Source organism: Ambystoma mexicanum, chromosome 10, assembly GCF_040938575.1.
Source record: "Ambystoma mexicanum isolate Mex_15411 chromosome 10, UKY_AmexF1_1, whole genome shotgun sequence".
NCBI classification, from domain to species: Eukaryota; Metazoa; Chordata; class Amphibia; order Caudata; family Ambystomatidae; genus Ambystoma; species Ambystoma mexicanum.
The window spans coordinates 1,483,784,470-1,483,801,872 of NC_090932.1; the positions used below are offsets into that span (position 1 = coordinate 1,483,784,470).

The following is a 17,403-nucleotide window of genomic DNA, read 5'->3' on the forward strand; positions in this document are numbered from 1 at the left end:
GGGGAGTGCCATTGTAGCGGCGACTTGTACCAGCAATGCCCCTTCCGTTGTATATTTCGCAAGGTTTTTCTGTCCTAGTTTATTCTCTGCTTTGGCAGCATTTTCTGCTGCTTGTCTCTCACTCTCCTGCTTTCGTTGCGTGTTTTTCTGGCCACCCCTTAGCTTCAATGGCCACAATTTTATCCAATGATGCCTGTACTTCTGTTAGAAGTCAATTTATTAATATGTGATATTCATCTCATGTCCTCTGCGTCTCTTGTGTCCATAAACCTTATACCCATTTTATATAATCTGCTGGGTCATCATCGCTTTTCATTTTAGGGGCCATTACTGTCCCTCAGTCATAACTGTCAGGATGCGTGCTTCTAGGAACCTCCCAGACATGTGCTCAGCGTTATTGAAGGGAACCCTGTCATGAGTATTTGAGCTTAACTTCACTCCTTATTATCCTGCCTGGTTCCATATTTTGTCTGCCGGCTCTCCTATTATTGCTGCAAATAAACTTTTCATGTCTTTTTGCGCCTAGAAACACTTGTGTACAAGCACGTTATAAATGACATATCATATCATATCATGTCCCCATTCCCTAATGTTACGCCTGCCATCTCTTTCTCGAGTGCCTGTATCCATTACTGGTCACTGAAACAAGGGAAGGCAGGCTGCATATTAGATTGTCCCTGTACATTGTCTGCTATGGCACATAAGGTGTGCCCCCTCTCCCTTTCTGTAGTAGTGGCAGTACTCAAGTCTTTGCATCTGTTCCTCCTCCCTGTGCGGTTGCTTGAGTTGTCCCCATTTTCACCTTCCCTACCCTGTTTTGGAGGGAGGTGGGCCAGTCCTTATCAGTAACTGTCTTGTCGCTCTTTCCTTCCATCCTCCTTGACTTCTCGGTTGTCCATTCGTCACTATCCCCATCACTCCATTCATCCCTTAACAGTCCGTCATCTGATGCTGAATCGTCATCACCCACTCCTTGTTCCCGTCTTGCCCTTCTTCAAATAATTTGAATTTTATTCTCCCAGATAGCCATTCCCCCTTGTCTCCCTTTTTTTCCTTCTATCACCCTCTCCGCCTCACTAAATAGCTTGTACACCTGTTGTCGTGTATTCTTCTCTATGTCCGCTAGGTATTTCCTCTCCCCCTTGCATGCAACTCCTCCCTTCGGATGTGTTTGTCCTTTTCCCTGCCATTTTTTGCTCTGTCCGCTCCTGGTATTTCTCGCTTGGTGGTTAGTGTACCCTGCTGCGGATCTTAGTGACGGGCAGATACCATAGGGTGTGGCGGTGAGCTCTGTCATCTCCCTCCGTCTCACAGTCTCTCTGTCCTCTTTTTTCATTTTTTCACCTTTTGACTCCTGATATAGCTTCCACAGCCCTAGTATATTCTGTCGGCTATTCAGCTTAGAGCCCTTGTACTTCGTTAATCGGTATGAGAACATACTCTCTATTATTTTTCTGTCAAAAGTACCCTCCCCGGGCCACGCATGGAAACACTGACCTGCAGTCTCCTGGGACCACTGAAAGTTGTATGTTAGTAATTTTTCATGATAATAGGGCAATTTTTAACACATATTGTCCAGGGGGCTATCTAAATACGACATGTTCCTGCTTTTTCCCCTCCTTGTGTGTTCCCACTACCCTACTTACCCACACACTTACTACCACTCCAAGAGGAAACAATAAGGATAAGAAATATACTCCAGCCCTCTCCACAGGCCGATCAGACACTCCACTCGTCACACTGGCCTTCTCCACAGGCCCAAAACACTAGCTCATTGTTAGTTTCAGACAGCCCTCTCCATGGACTCAGTGTTTTGTGTTAAAACAAATAGAAATAGTGCCTCAGTCGTGCCACCTGCACACAACCGCTGCTACAATGCCAAGCATGCTATCTTACAATAAGGTACCTGCTGATACTGACTTAGCCACCATGAGTCTTGTATCATGAAAATAACACTAACTACCACATGTCTGTCCCTTTCTAGATCTTCAAGAAATACAACAAAGTCAACAACTGAATTCTTACCCCTATGATACAACTATACAATCGCTGATACTACGCGCAACTCCAGTCTAACGGTGTTCACCACACACTACGCACTGCCTTCACCTAATGCAGGCATGCACACACCTGTGCCCAACCCCTGTTGGCTGGCACAAAGTATTTTCTAACTGCTATTTTGGCCGATCGTACTCCCTCCTTGAGGATGTGTACTAGACACCATAAAAAACGTATCCCTCCCTGCTGTGGGCATACCACCACGATACAGCACGTTCTTGCATGGTTATACTCACGTCCTGAAGACCCTCGAGTCCCCTGGGCACCGAGCCCCCAGTATGAGCTCCCCCTCCTGCTGAGCGCTGGCAGATCTCCAGACCTAGCAGACCTTCATGAACTCAGAGTCTGCAGGGCTTCCTCGTTGATGCACGTTGATCAGGTCTGCGATCGTCTGGCCCGCACTCCTTAGGGAGGGCGGCTTGGAGACCATCAGCTAACCGGGAGGACTGAGTATCTCGTGGGGGCCTCCAAAAATGTATACTGGGGTCCTCGGATCATACCATAATAAATTTGTAACCAAAAAGGATCACACAGCGGGCACGAAGTAACACTGTTTTTTACATCTGGGTAAGCAGAAACTGTAACGGTAAAAATGTAAATTTTTTCTCTCGTACCCAGTACAGTCATTGGCTGTGTCACATCATATACTTAGTGCTGTGCGTATGTTAATGAAACATGATTGGAGCAGCCAGAGCAACAATATCCCAAGACATCCCTCCTGCGTGGTGCCACACCTATTCTCACCCCTCACTGGCACAATTTGTAATTGGTAATATAACATTTGTGCTGACCGCTGGGGCTTTATTATTCTGCCATTGGTCAGCACCTGTCGTGACTGAAACACAAGACACCCTGCTTCTGGTGGGAAGGGAGACAGTCACACAGTACCTTCTGAATATTGACCTTTGCAGTGTTTGTAGTTGATACCCTGAATACTGGCTACCTCCCAGGGACACAAAACGTACCGCTTGATTGGTTATTCCAGGAACACCTCTGCGCTCAGTTTCCGTTCACATAACCACCCAGTGATCGGCATTCGTAGCCCTGTGAATGGATTGCTAGCTCGGTCCACCTCCCCTTCATCCGTGTGTGCCCGTTGGATTGGTTTGCTGCCCGGTGTTGACATCACCCAGTGAGGTTACTGCTGGCTCAGTCTGCCAGTGATGTGTTGCATGAGCTCTGCTCCCCCCGCCTTCTGGGCCCGTGGAAGGGTGATAATGTGCTTGGAGCGGGATTTCCCAGACAGTGGGGATTTCCTCTGTTGAATATGGTCTATTTAGGATAGGCTCTTTCTATTGAGTGCTAATTATACGTGGGCCCTTTGAGCTGATAATAGACGTGAGACAACTCCACTCCTGCAATTCCCCATATGATCTTTTCTTATGCTATGTCCCTATTTTGAATGTCCCAAGTTTTCCCCACCCCTTGTAGGTGCCCTATTCCCCCTTGCTTACTCCTGCAGGTTGTAGGTTCTCCCCCTATATGGCGCTGATTAAGCACCTTGAGTACATTTCAATGAACTGGATGCTTCAAGGCATCCCGTTCATTGACACAAAATACATTGCTCTTAGCATCCTGGCTTTCTGGATTTAAAACCTGGGGTGCCAATAACAATAACACCCGACTCGACAGACCGAATTGGGTGGTAAAGGCATTGGGGCCCATTGGTAAGGCCCTTGCTGCGCTCTGGCCTATACCTTGGTCCCGGGCCATTACCACCTGATCCGGCTTGTTGGGACAGGTGTTTTTGCTTAATTAGAACACATCTAGGACATATTTGAAGATAATGGATAATACATAATGGGCAAAAAGTTAAAGTTTTCCTCTCCTATACAAGGTAGACTTGTAGTGCGCTGTGTACTCGCTCCTGGTTCCCCAGCAATGGCTGCGGGCCTGTTGGGGGATGGCCGACACCCAGGAGCTGGTTTTAGCTTCTGCTCATCGAGCCAGCTAGCCAACGTTAATGAATTTTGTAAGGTAATGGATGCATTCATACAGAGGACTAAGGATTTTATAAACCCAAGCTTGGAATATTTAGTGAGAAAAAAGAAAAATTAGCAAAGCCGTTAGGTTTTGGTTGTCATCTGTCAAGTGCAGTCTTAACTGCCGCAATACATTTCATGCCATGATTTGAGGACAGCAATAATGATCACACCATTACAAGTGATAACAATCATCAAATAACTTAACTTAACTCAAAGAACTTAACAAAAAACAAGAACAAACTTCAAAAAAGCAGAGCTAAACAAACACTGTTCTATCAAGCCCCTGCCATCTGGAACGCTTTACCTTGCATTGCCAGTAAAGGCAACCAATTTTAATGATGGTAAAGATTCATAGAATGTTTACCTTTCAGTTTAATTGCAATTCCAAAAGCGCACACACATGTGGAGATGATGACACAATACTAAGCCAGATGTGTTTTCATACACATTTGCTATCCACCGCTATCTTACTCCACTAGGGGCTGTATTACACATATGGTGGTAACTATAAAAACAAGTAGTACTTTAAATGCCTCATTTTTTTAAAATGGGACTTGTTACAGGAGGGTATCGGCTCTTTAAGGCATAGAAAGTATGTATTGCATAACTTATATTCACACCATGGAGTGCTTTCCCTGTACCCCATGCCATTCCCAACATTTCCCCCATCTAGTACTTTTCATGTACCCTATGCTGTAAATATCCAGTGCGATATCAATCTGAAAGTAGGTGGTGCTCTTAAAAATTGGAGGCATTCAAAACTAGCACTTGCTTTTAGATTTACCACAATACCCTAGAGACATTGATGATGGAATAAATAACAATAAAGAAAGGCATCTGGAAACCTGAATCCAAAGCACAATAGCAGTGTTGGTTTGCAACAAAACAAAGTCACTGTGCAGTGTTCCCATACATGCCTGTGGCACTTGAGTAATGTATGTATATGTTCTATGGAAAGCGCTTTGGATAAAAGTGGTATATAAATAAGTTATAAATAAGAAGTTATTACTTGAGAAAGGCAAACTAATGTACTTTGCTCTCGTAAACAAAGAAGTAACGTTACTCAACCTGTGGGATGCTACATCATCCCAATCAGCCGCATTGTTTTGGAGTGAGTGATTGAGCGTGAGCTGCAAATATATACTCAATTACCGTGCACACCCTTCTGAGCTTGTTCTCCGATCACCCAGCCTTCTTGCTACATTAGTCACTCTGCTGGTAATAGCTGCAAAATAGCCAGCTGCTGCTGAGATGTTCTCTTGGGCTTATCTATTTCAACAATGTCAGCTTCCCATGTCTCAATTTAGCAGATTTATCTGGTCGCACACAGACCCCAGTGGTGTCATTTGGCATGTCATTATTGCAGAGTGGAGGCCCTGAAAAAATATGAAACCGCACACAAGTTCTAGAAACACAGAACGTGCCTTGCACATACTCTTGTTTCTACAGTAAATCTCACATGTCGTTCTGCTATGAGAAGCAATGTGCCCTCTGTAGATATGTGAGAAGATCTGTTGCCCAGTACAACCAGCCCACATAACATACACTAATGAGTTTCTTTTTCTTTTTATCAAGAGAGTTTCAATCTGGAACTGGACATCGGTCGACGAAAAGGCTATCTGTACCGTCGAGCTAAATCCAGATTTTGGCCGGCAGGTAAGTGAATCAAACGATGAACATATTTATGATCAGTAATTATGATGTTTGATCTCCTGGAAATGTTATCATATTTAATAATAATTTGGCATTGCAATATCATGCAATGCAATTAGGAGACAGAACCCCTGCTAAATTTGAGAGACCTGTATAGTGGGAGAGAGGCCTATCAGTGCAGTCCAAATATCATACAATGCAATTAGGAGACAGAACCCCTGCTAAATTTGAGAGACTTGTATAGTGGGAGAGAGGCCTATCAGTGCAGTCCAAATATCATACAATGCAATTAGGAGACAGAACCCCTGCTAAATTTGAGAGACTTGTATAGTGGGAGAGAGGCCTATCAGTGCAGTCCAAATATCATACAATGCAATTAGGAGACAGAACCCCTGCTAAAAAAATAAAAACAAATAAAATAAATTCTCATCATTTAGGCAGAGAAGATGGGTGGCCATCCAGTCTTGGATGATCTCATAGATGGAGAGACATCTTGTGGGTAGCTACCGGAGCAGCAGAGCAGGGTTTTTGTGGCATACGCATATTTTGCATATGAGATACCAAGGGCGTCTAGGTGGTCGAAGATGGGTTTTGTATAGATGTTGTAAAGTGTAGGGGATATACAGGATCCTTGCGGGACACCGCAGGTGACTGGAGTGGGTTGAGTTGCATGTTCCCCGGCAAAGACATGGGTGGTTTTTTCGACGAGGGAGGAGGTGATCCATTTTGTGGCAAATGGTTAGAAGTTGGCTATGAAAGATAGGTGTTGGCAGAGATTTTGATGTCAATTGATTGATATTTTATTTCTATCGCGCTCGTACACAAGTGTTTCAGAGCGTGACAAGGCAAGGGAGGGGAACAGGGGAGAACAAAACAGCGATCTTAAAGTGCATGGAAGGGGGGGAGAGGCAACAAACCGTGCTAATGCAGCCAGCAATTTGCAAGTGCTAGGTTTAAGGCAGCAGACAGGATAGGTCCGATAAGTGCAGGAACAAAAAGGGGGGGCTGTATGAGGTACAGATACAGACCCTAGTGCAAGGGGTGGCCCGGAGGCAGTGCGAGAGGGTGACAGGATGAGCAGGTACCTGGGCCCAAAAGACAGAGGGTGGCCAGGTGCACGGTGCCAAGAGAGAACAGATCAGCAGGGGAGAGGGGGAGCGAAGGCAGAAGAGAAGAGGAAGGTCTTGAGGTGCTTCCGGAACCGGAGATGGTCCTCCTCAAGTTTTAGAGTGGCAGGGAGGCTGTTCCAGAGGGAGGCCCCAGCCGAAGACAGAGATCTAGCCCCAGCTCGTTTCTTAGAAAAACGACTGACCCTGAGTGAGTTGGAGGTAGAGGAGCGAAGAGCTCGAGAGCGGAGGTATTTACAGAGGGATAGCTGAAGGTATTTTGGACCCAGGCCCCAGAAAGCCTTGTGGACAATGCAGAGGGTTTTGAATTTTATCCTTGCATCCACTGGGAACCAGTGAAGAGATTTCAGAGCTGGAGAGATACGATCACAGGGCTTGAGGCCAAGGACCAGTCCCGCAGTCCTGTTCTGGATTAGTTGCAGAGGGTGGAGAGTAGAGGCAGGTAGATTTAGAAAGAGGCTGTTACAATAGTCCAAGCTAGAGAGAACCAGAGCTTGAGATACCATGAGCTTCTGGGGGAAGGAGAGGAAAGGCAGAGTACCTCTGAGGAGGTGCACTCGGAAATTTGACTTTTTAGAGACCTCAGAGATGTGGGCAGAGAAGGAAAGGGTGGAGTCAAAGATGACCCCGAGGTTCTTAGCCTCGCAGGTGGGGGTGGGGGTAGGAGGAGGGCCAAGGGAGGCCGGCCAGAGAATGAGGAGAAAGGATGGTGAAGGTGTGCCGATGAGGAGGATCTCCGTCTTGCTGGCATTCAGACAAAGATCATTGGCGGCACACCAATCTTGAATGGCAGTTAGGCAATCAGAGATGAGAGAGGGAGACGAGGTGGCAGAGGGCAGCCTGAAAATGAGTTGAGTGTCGTCAGCGTAGCACTGGAAATTTGAGCAGAAAATGGAAATGCAGCGGGCGAGAGTTGCCAGGTATTGGTTGAAAAGCTAGGGCGAGAGGTTAGACCCCTGGGGAACACCACAGGTAGAGAGGAAGATAGATGAAAGGAAGGACCCAAGTTGGACTTGGGAGGGTCGATCTGAGAGGAAAGAGGTCAGCCAGGCAGGAGCCTGATCAGTGATACCCAAGTTTTCACGGAGACGGTTGAGCAGGATGGTATGGTTGACCGTGTCGAAGGCAGAAGAGAGATCGAGGAGGATGAGGACAGAGGGAATGTTAGTGTCAAGGTTGGTGAGCAGATCTTCACAGATTTTATACCTAGAATGCATGGATCATTTAAAAGATCATACCTCATATCACACCCCACGCTTACTCTCTCCTTACACCACCACCCAACTAGAACACAGAGATACTATGACACCATTCGGTATAACTGTTCTCATATCAACATCTGACGCCGCTCACTCCACATCACTCTATTGTAATCACTGCTGGTCTCGCACCCCCAGCCAGGCGTTCTCCTCAGGCCTTACGCTGCCACTCTCGGTCTGGATAATTCCTGCCAGATTCGAACACATACTCCTGACCTCTCAGCCACCACACCTACCGCTATGAAGCAGCTTCCACAGGAATTTTCGCACCAGCTGCACACATACCAGATGCGCACTCGCACCTTTTGGATACTCTCTCCTCCCTCTACTGACAAGAACTTCGGTTCCCAAGGGCGTTCAACCTACCAGCGCCTTCGGACCATACCAATGGTATATAAGGCGCTATATAAGTGCAAAATAACATAACATAACATTACTTATTATTATGACCCACCGTGTGTGGTGCTCATTTATCGAACTCGGAAGGATGAAACGTTGAGTTTGGCCCTGCCGGGATTCAAACCTTCGTTAGCAGGCTCTGCATGGATGTTAAAGCGAGCCCTGCTGTTCCACTTGACCGGCTTTAACAACTTTATTTAAATTGGTTGCAAACATAGAGTGACATGTCAACAGTAACGCTCATCTCCAATGCCATTATCTGGTGATATACAGTTCAAAGCAATTCATCCCTCCACTCCAAAAAGTTAAAAAGTCCCCTCACCCACACCCCATCCCCTGCTTCACCACAAGATCCATTGAGAACCAACAGGGCAAGCCCAACGCCTCGAGAGGTTTACAGTGATAATTTCGACAACAAAAATGTCGAAAGTCAAAATATCGAAAAAAAAATGCCGAAAAAAAAAATGTTGACTTTTTTTTCCAATGCATTTTTTTTTTAAATGGGGGGGTTCCCCCCCCCAACCCCCCCTTTTTTTTTTTTTTAATTTTTCCCTTTTTTTTAACTCCCGAACCCCTAAAATAAATATATAATTAAAAAAAACGAAAGTCAACATTTTTTTTGTCGACATTTTTGTCTGTCGACATTTTTTTTTTGAAATTATGACCACCCACCGCCTCGAGAAGGACTAAATACATTCACCAGCCGTAGCTTGCGTGTTTGAGCTGGAAAGTATCGGTCATAGTCCAGGACCGGGGCTCAAGGGTCGGTGAATTGGTGCAGTCTGTCTTCCTTGGCCGCAGTGACTTTTTCTGCAACCAGAATGTCCCAGATTTTGATCCACCATAGGGACATCAAAGGTCCTTCAGGGGATTTCTAAGTGCGGGCAACCATAATTTTAGCTGCCCAGAGGACCTGGGTAAGCAGTTTAGCCGTCGTCCCAGATCTCAGGTAGATCTCCTCGACCGGGGTGCCCAGTAGGACCACTTTAGGACACATCGGCAGCTTAACGTGTGTAATGGTTTCAATCAAGGTGAGTACACGTTCCCAAAAGGCTCGGATACAGGGCAGTCCCACCACATATGCAGGTAAGACAGTTGTGCCCCACAATTTCGCTAGCATTTAGGATCCAAGGCATTGTGGAAGTGGTGTAACAGCGCTGGGGATAGTACTAGCAAAAAAGCAGCTCAAGGGTGCATTCCTTGTTTGTCACGCATCTCGAGGAGGCATGATTTCTTGTCCAGATGTCTACCCAGGATTGGTCCTCCAACGGGTGGCCCAGGTTTGTCTCCCATTGGGACATGTAGTTTGGTCATGTGGCTAGCATGTCGTCTTGCAAAAGCTTATATATCTTGGAAATGTTTCCCCTTGGTGGGCCCTTGTGTAGGGTGAGTCCAATGGATCTCAGGATCGGAGTGGCCCCTTTCCTGATCAATGGGTGTGTGATCCAGTGACGGAGTTGGGCGTAGGAAAATCTGTCACTCTCAGAGAGTCGGACCTCCGGTTTACAGTTCACAAAGGTCAAGGCCGGCCCGTTCTCAAATAATAGTCTTCCATGTGCCCACATTTTGAAGTTTCTGGGTATCAAACCTGGGGTAAAGGTTGGGTTGTGGAAGATTGGAAAGTATGGGCCCAATCCCTGTGGGATTACGTTTGTTTTCATCGGCCAGTCCCATATTTTCAATGTTTTAGTGGAGGAAGGTATTCCGGGCCAATGTTTCCGTGCCGTTGTGGGGATACATGGCAGGGAACGGAGGGGAAGCGGCAATCTGGGCTATTCAATGTCCACCCATTTCAGGGAATCGAGGGGGGTTAACCAAGCTATGGGACGTGCTATTTGTGCTGCTGCGTAATGTTTGCACAGATGTGGAACTCCCAGCCCACTCAGATGAGCGTTGCCCATCATCACCTGTTTGGGGATCCGAGCCTTCTTTCCCCGTCAAATGAAGCGGAGCATTTTTTGTTGTAACCGAAGGAGGGGCTTCTGGTGGACCTCGACTAGCAGAGACGAAAAGGCATAGAGGAACCGCGGGAGCAGATTAATTTTTCTATCTGTGATCCAGCTCAACAGTGAGATCTCTTGGGTTGATCGTCTCTCCAAATCGACCTCGAGTTCTTTGAAGTGGGGGCAGGAAGTTAGCTCCGTACACCTCCCCCAGGAGTGCCGGGATGCGAACCCCCAGGTAATCTATGACTTTCCTACTCCACTTGATCAGGCAAGAGGGCTGAAGAGAGTGAATCTCATTCACTGTTAGTCCCACTCCCAGAGCTGCGGTTTTACAATAACGTATTTAAAGCCTGCCACTTGGCCAAAGGAGTTTAGTTCTAGGAGAGAGTGTTGCAAAGAGGGCTGGATGTTTGTTAGGGTAAGCAGTACATTGTCTGCGCATCGAGAGAGCTTGTGTTCTTTTTGGCCTATACTGACCCCCTCTATAGTGGAGCTGTTGCGTATCCATTGGGCGAGTGCTTCCATTATCAGGGCAAACAAAAGAGGGGACAAGGGGCACCCTTGTCTTGTACCGCACATGTAAGTGGTATCAGGCTGTATGCTCCCGGTTAACCTGCAGAGAGATCCTCAGAGAACTATAGTCAGCCAGGATCATCTTTTGGAACAGTGTCCCAAACTGAAATGCCTCGAGAGTGAATTGTATAAAGGCCCAGTCCACGTTGTCGAACACTTTTGTTGCGTCCAACGTTAGTAGAGCCAGTTTTTGCTGTTCCAGAGCTGCTGTCTCTACCAAGTTTAGGGCCCAATGAATATTATCACCAGTCGTCCTGCCTAGGATGAAGCCTGTCTGGTCCGAATCAATTTTTGTGGGAAGGTCTTCGGCCAGGCGATTGACCAGCACTTTAGAGTAGATATTAGCATATATTTTAAGCAACGAGATTGGGCTGTTGGAGGCACATTCTCTCTGGTCTTTCCCTGGATTTAATAATAAAATCATCCTGCATGGAAGGGGTTGTGCAGTCTGTGTGCCAAAAAGAGTTGAAAATACCCGTGAGGGGGGCCAGAAGCCATCATAGTTTCAGCTAGGTGGGACGGTGCTAACTGTAATTTGTTTTCGTCATCGTATTGGATCGTCCCATGCGGGTTCCGTAGGTCCACAATTGTGTTTCTACATTTAGACTTTGCTAATATTCTGACTGACTAGAAGCTTGTTGGATTTATTACTCTTGACATAGTATCCCTGTTGTGTCTGCAGCAGGGATCTGGCTGACTCTTCGGCATGGATAGCTTCCAATGTATTCTGGACCACCTGCAGGGAATGATGTTTTTTAGGCGTCCATGCATTTTTGTGTATACTTTCTGCCTCTACAATCTCCTTTCCTAGCCGCGGCATGGGCAGTAAGTTCACCCCTTATTACTGCCTTCATGGCTTCCCATGTTGTTGCGTTCAAGGTGAGGTCAGTGGGGTTCTCTTGGAAGTAGTTCCTAATCTCCTTAGCAATATTATCCCTGAGCACCATGTCATTCAGGAGAGGGTCATTCAAGTTCCGTTGGGGCCTAGGGGAGGGCTTCAGGTTGCAGATTCGGGCTGTTAGAAGAACTGGTGCATGGTCAGAAAGTCGCCTCAGTTTTATGACCACATCGTCAACGTAGGACAGAAGCTGAGGGGAAACCAATAGTAGATCTATTCGAGAGGAGGTGCGGTGCACATGGGAGAAAGTAGAGAAGTCCTTCTCACCTGGGTGCAACATCCTTCTCACCTGTTTAGGTCCCCAGGGACCTAAACAGGCAGAGTAGACCCAGGGCAATTTTATAGTCTTTGGACGTGAGTTGTTGCGTTTTGTCCCATAAAGGACCAGGAATCCCGTATAGGTTCCCTCCGATTATTACTTGGCCCTCATGGAAGGGGAGCAATTTGGATTCCAGGTCCTGCTGGCTTCTTGACCCTAGTTGGGGGCATAAACAGAGATCAGTGTGTTAAACTGGCCAAATAGCATACCTTTGAATCCTGTGAAGCAACCCCCTGGACTGCATAGAGGATCTAGCTCCACGAACGGGGTCCCTCTCGCTAAGAGGAAAGCAGTTCCTCCTTTTTTCGATCCGCTAGAGGTTTGATATTGTTTCAGGAAGTATTTGTTGCAGAGACCGACGAAATCCGGCAGAATTAAATGAGTCTCTTGTAAGAAAACCACAGAGCTATTTATGTCTTTAGGCACAGCAGAGTCGATTTGTGTTTAATTGGGGAATTTAGGCCTTTCACATTAAGTGAGACAAATGTCATCTTCTGGTGAGGGGGAAGGTGTCCGCTGTGCATCCAAGGCTGTCTCGGGGGTGGGGCGAGCTCGGTGAGTTTCACCCACCATCTGACTCCATTACTGCTTCGGCTCCGGGTAGCAACCAGGCTTTTAACTTAGTTACCCAACTTGTGAACTGTAACCATAACGTAGAATTGTTTTCAGGAATTTTACCCCAACGGCCCTTGGGCGTTATAGCACTCCCGGCCAGGTATAGGCCGTGTGAAGACCGGTTTGAGAATGCTTTCTTCTGAATATATTGCCAGAATGTTTGTGAAGAACTGACAGCTGGGGGAGAGTTCTCTATCGGAGAGAGTTCAAGTCTGTTGCTGGTGTGTTCCAGGATTTTGCCCCCTGGCCACCTTCGCACAGGTATTGCGTTACGGTTTGGGAGCGTCCCGTTTCCTTGGCATGAGGGTTTTCACAGGAGAGCCAGTGTCTTTATCAGGGGAGATGTTCCTAAGAATGTCTTCAGCTTCCTCCAGAGTGTTGATGGTTCGAGATGTGTCTCTGAAAGTAAATTGTAGCATAGAGGGGAACAGCCAACGGTATCAGACTTTCAGGTCCTGCAGAAATGTCATTAGCGGTCTAAGCGCCCTTCTCCTTTGCACCGTCGCCATTGCAAGGTCTTGATAGATGTGCGGCGGAGCCCACTGAAAGGTCAATTCAACTTGCGTCCGACGGGCAGACAGGATTTCTTGTTTAACTGTGAAAAAGTGGACCTGTGTGATCACATCCGGGGGAGAGTTTGAGGACAAACGCCTGCGGGCACGCAGTCTGTGGGTACGATTCAGGAGGAGCATTGCCTTGTCGAGGTGCGACAGGAGTGTCTGGAAGAGATCCCCTATGTAGTCATTCATCACTTGTTCTGAGATAGAGGAGGACACTCACCTGACCCGAAGGTTATTCCTACGGGCTCTGTTCTCCATGTATTCTTGCTTGCTCTCCATGGCGTTGCTTTTCCCTTCCAACACCTGAATCCTGCGCTGCAGCTCTGCTACAAACGTGGTTTGGTCTGTAGCGTGGTCTTGAACCTCTCCCAGTATTTGTTCCATCTCTAGGACCTGTTGATCTAGGCAGTCAATTTTTGATGAGATCTCTGTCACGCAGTTGCGAAATTCAAGTTTGATTTCGGACATGGACTGGAGATCCTCCTTCGTGGCTAGCTGCCCTGTGGGGTGCTCCGGAGAGTGAGTCTGAGTTTTGCCCGCCTCTGTCTTTCTCCCTTTGTCTGGTGTTTGCAGGAGGGTGGCGATGTCTGCCATCTTTTGAGGCTTTTGCTGTTTGGACTTGGTTCGAGCCTCCTGGGGCTCCCTCTGAGCACATCCTATTGGTGTTGGACAGCGTTACTGAAGAGTCAATCTTTTCAAGCCTGGGAGGTTGCGAGTTCCCATTCAGATGTGGGCCTCTATCTAGGCGCACCAGCTCCCTAAATTTCGGTATGCGTGGCTCAAAGCGATTTGGAAAGGCCCCTGCAGTAAATGTTTTGCTGGAGCCCCAGGTGGTTCCCCTGGGGCTCCTGCGCTACACAAGATTCAGGGGGTTGGGCACCAGAGACATCAAACAGAGTTCCTTATATTGCCCTCATTCTGGCATCCTGGGGCCACACTGTGGTTTTCTGGAGCCTCTCCCCACCAGGTGTTGACTTGCACGCAGAAGGGATTTCTCACCTCTGCTTCCTGTGTGCCGCGGGTCGCTGCTGTACACTGGAGATAGGAATGAGGTGACCTCACTGCTGGATCCCCCGGCGTGTGGCCATTAGCTATGGAGCAGTCCCAGGTGTTCAGCCCAGAGGGACCCCCGCTTCAATCAGCGCATCCCCCGTAGGCAGTCTCCAGGCCCGGGGGTGGAGTCCGGGTGATGGGAGCAGCTTTTCTTCTGCAGGTGACTGCCATTTGGTGGAGCCTCGCTACCTCTGCGACACAGCTGCTATTGCATATATCTCGGCCCCCGGATCATAACCCGCTCGCGCCGCCACTCTCCTTGATTGTTCTTCTGGTGCTCATGTACAGTGCCCAGGCTTTATCAGCATCTGTGACATGGATAAGCTGGCAAATTTCACCTCTTGCCCGGGCTTCACACGGAGGCTGTTAGGGAAGTGACCGCATTTCCGGTGCTTTAAGACACGCCTTTTTCAGTTCAATTTTGAATTAATGTTGAATGTGTCTGTATTTTATTTATTTGTCATTTTTACAGTGGTACAAACAGTAGATAAACAAATGTTAATCCACAACATGTTTGTAAATTCGAAACAATCCTTTAAACCAAGTAGCACTACCGTCTTCTTGGAAACATTGAGACAGGGTGAGACACAGTATGGCGATACTAGTTTAGTAGAGTGAGGCATAAGGAGGAGGCGGTAGTGTGGGGGCTGGGAATGTTCATCATCCACTGTTTGTTTCAGCGCTCGAGAATAAGGTGAAACATGTATTGTGCTTGATAGTCGCCCCTTCATCTTATGCTGATAAGTGTACATTTGCAAAATGTGCCCATGTTTGGTCGTACTGTCAAGATGGCACAACACATTCTGAGTCTCAAAGACTGTTCAAGGGTGTTTATAGGAACTTTGTGGGATCTAGGGCCCTCCCTTTCTCTCTTGTCTCCATTGAGATCCCTACATAACCCCGGAAACCTGCTTCCAAAGCACAATAGCAGCACTGACTTGCAACAAAACAAAGTCACTGTGCAGTGTCCCCTTATTTGCTGGTCAACAATAACATAATGACACACGGGCTCCTGACATTAACTTATTCATATATTCTAGTTAGATTATAAATTAAAGATTATAAATTAAACTCGTACTCATTCTCTTTGCAGTGCAGCTCTACATCATGCAAGTTGCTTATTCAAAATACAGTTATTTATCACTATGTTCAGAAATGCATTCACCTGGACCAATCAATGTGGCCTCCTTAAAACAGAAATCAACACATGACCTCTGATCTAATATCAATATAATTACATACTGTACAAACTACAATTGCGCAATGAGGAATACATGATGTCAAAAGGTGCTCATGCCTAAAGTGCAGCAAAGTCAGTGCAAATATTGCAAAATATGAAAATGTAATATGAAGAGAATGAAAAAAACAAAAAAATGAAACAATTCACCAACAATACATGTGCATCACAGCCTTGAATTAATAGTGATGGTAATCAAACAGAACAAATCATGAAATCAATTTTGAGCTCCTTCTAAGTTACTAATCTAAAAGAGCAATGCTAAAGAAGGTTTTGGGTGAGCTAGTTTCAAAGTTGCTATCTAGTACACTCCCTTTCTTACCCTCTATGCAAATGACCAGGTCTATGTCCTACTTCACATATGCCTACGTCCCCATCCAATGTATACACTGCAGAGATGTTCCAAACTCCTCTAAAATCTGCGGAAAGTAGCAGATCTTCCCTGGGATGTTTCGGCAGAGCATGTGTTTTCCAAACCACCTTCCTCAGGGCAGGACTTCATGGATAAACCCTGCAATCAAACGTGTATGCATTCATGAAAATAGCTCATGCAGGAGTTTATCATACAACTCAGTTGCCAGTGTGTGTGCTGCTAAAACCAGTCGTTCTCCAACTGACCTTATTGTAAGCTCCAAACGCCAGCACCACTTCGGCCCTCACTCTCAGTCAGAGGGTTAACAAGTGGGAGAAATCCCTGCAAAGTGCCTTAAATCGCCCAGCCCTAAAACATACCAACATTAAGAAGTATAAATTAATGTTGGTGTAAGCGAAGGAGGCCTAACATGTCTTGACCAACTCCAGGAACCATTTACCAGTCCCTACGGTCACTGTAAACATACCTCCGCTAATTACAGAAGACAAAAGTCAGTTCATATTGCACACTAGTCGGCAGATAGTCAAAAAATCAGATACCACTGCAGGCAGCTAGACAAACAGAAATTAGGACATTAGTCATCCCCCTACGCTTGTGCACAGCCTATCTGCCCCTGTTCTCCGGGTGCCACGTTACAATGCTGTCATACTGAGTGCTAAGAACAGACATACCTCAATTTCCAGGTAATCGTATTCAATTGGGTAAAAAACTAACCCGTGTGAAGTGCATGGCGTACGTTCTCACACAACTTGAGCGAAGCTCGGTTGCGCAGAAAAACAAAAACAAAATGGAAAACTTGCGCTTACTCAGTAGACTTCAAGCTAATTCTCTCACATTCACTTACATCTCTCCGCCTCCACTCCTCCTACTCCTGCTGCCATTCCTTGTTCTCTCTGATGTGTAACTCCTTCTACTTCTTCACTCCACCCTTTGATCTGACCACTCCTTTAATTCCACATCACTACTCACACTCTCCTCCCACCACTCCTATTCTACTCCCACCACTCCTACTCTACTCCCACGACTCACACTCTCCTACCACTACTGCACTACTTCCACTACCAAAGCTACTCTTTCCTCACCACTACTACTCTCCTCCCACCACTACACAGACACCCTCCTTCCACTTGGTACCAATCACTTCACATTCACTCCTTCCACTAACTTACTCTACTCAATTGCCATACAAACATGCACACTCAAATTGCAGTACCGTTGCACTCACTAAACGGATCACTCACCTTCTGAATTAATATCCTCCAAACTCTGCCGCCGCGTCTTCCTTCCTCCTGCTGGTTCCTTGGTATGCCCTCTTCTCCACCTCTCTTGGACAAAACACAATTTTTCC

General features: G+C 46.7%; 1 protein-coding gene across 1 annotated transcript in view; it reads left to right on the top strand.

Annotated features, from left to right (window-relative positions):
* The window catches only part of CFAP251 (cilia and flagella associated protein 251), a 1,318,836-nt gene that overhangs the window by 437,593 nt on the left and 863,840 nt on the right, over positions 1-17,403 (top strand). The window contains exon 7 of the mRNA XM_069619593.1: positions 5,619-5,699. Coding sequence (XP_069475694.1) covers positions 5,619-5,699 — 81 coding nt within the window. The remainder of the gene's footprint in view (positions 1-5,618; positions 5,700-17,403) is intronic.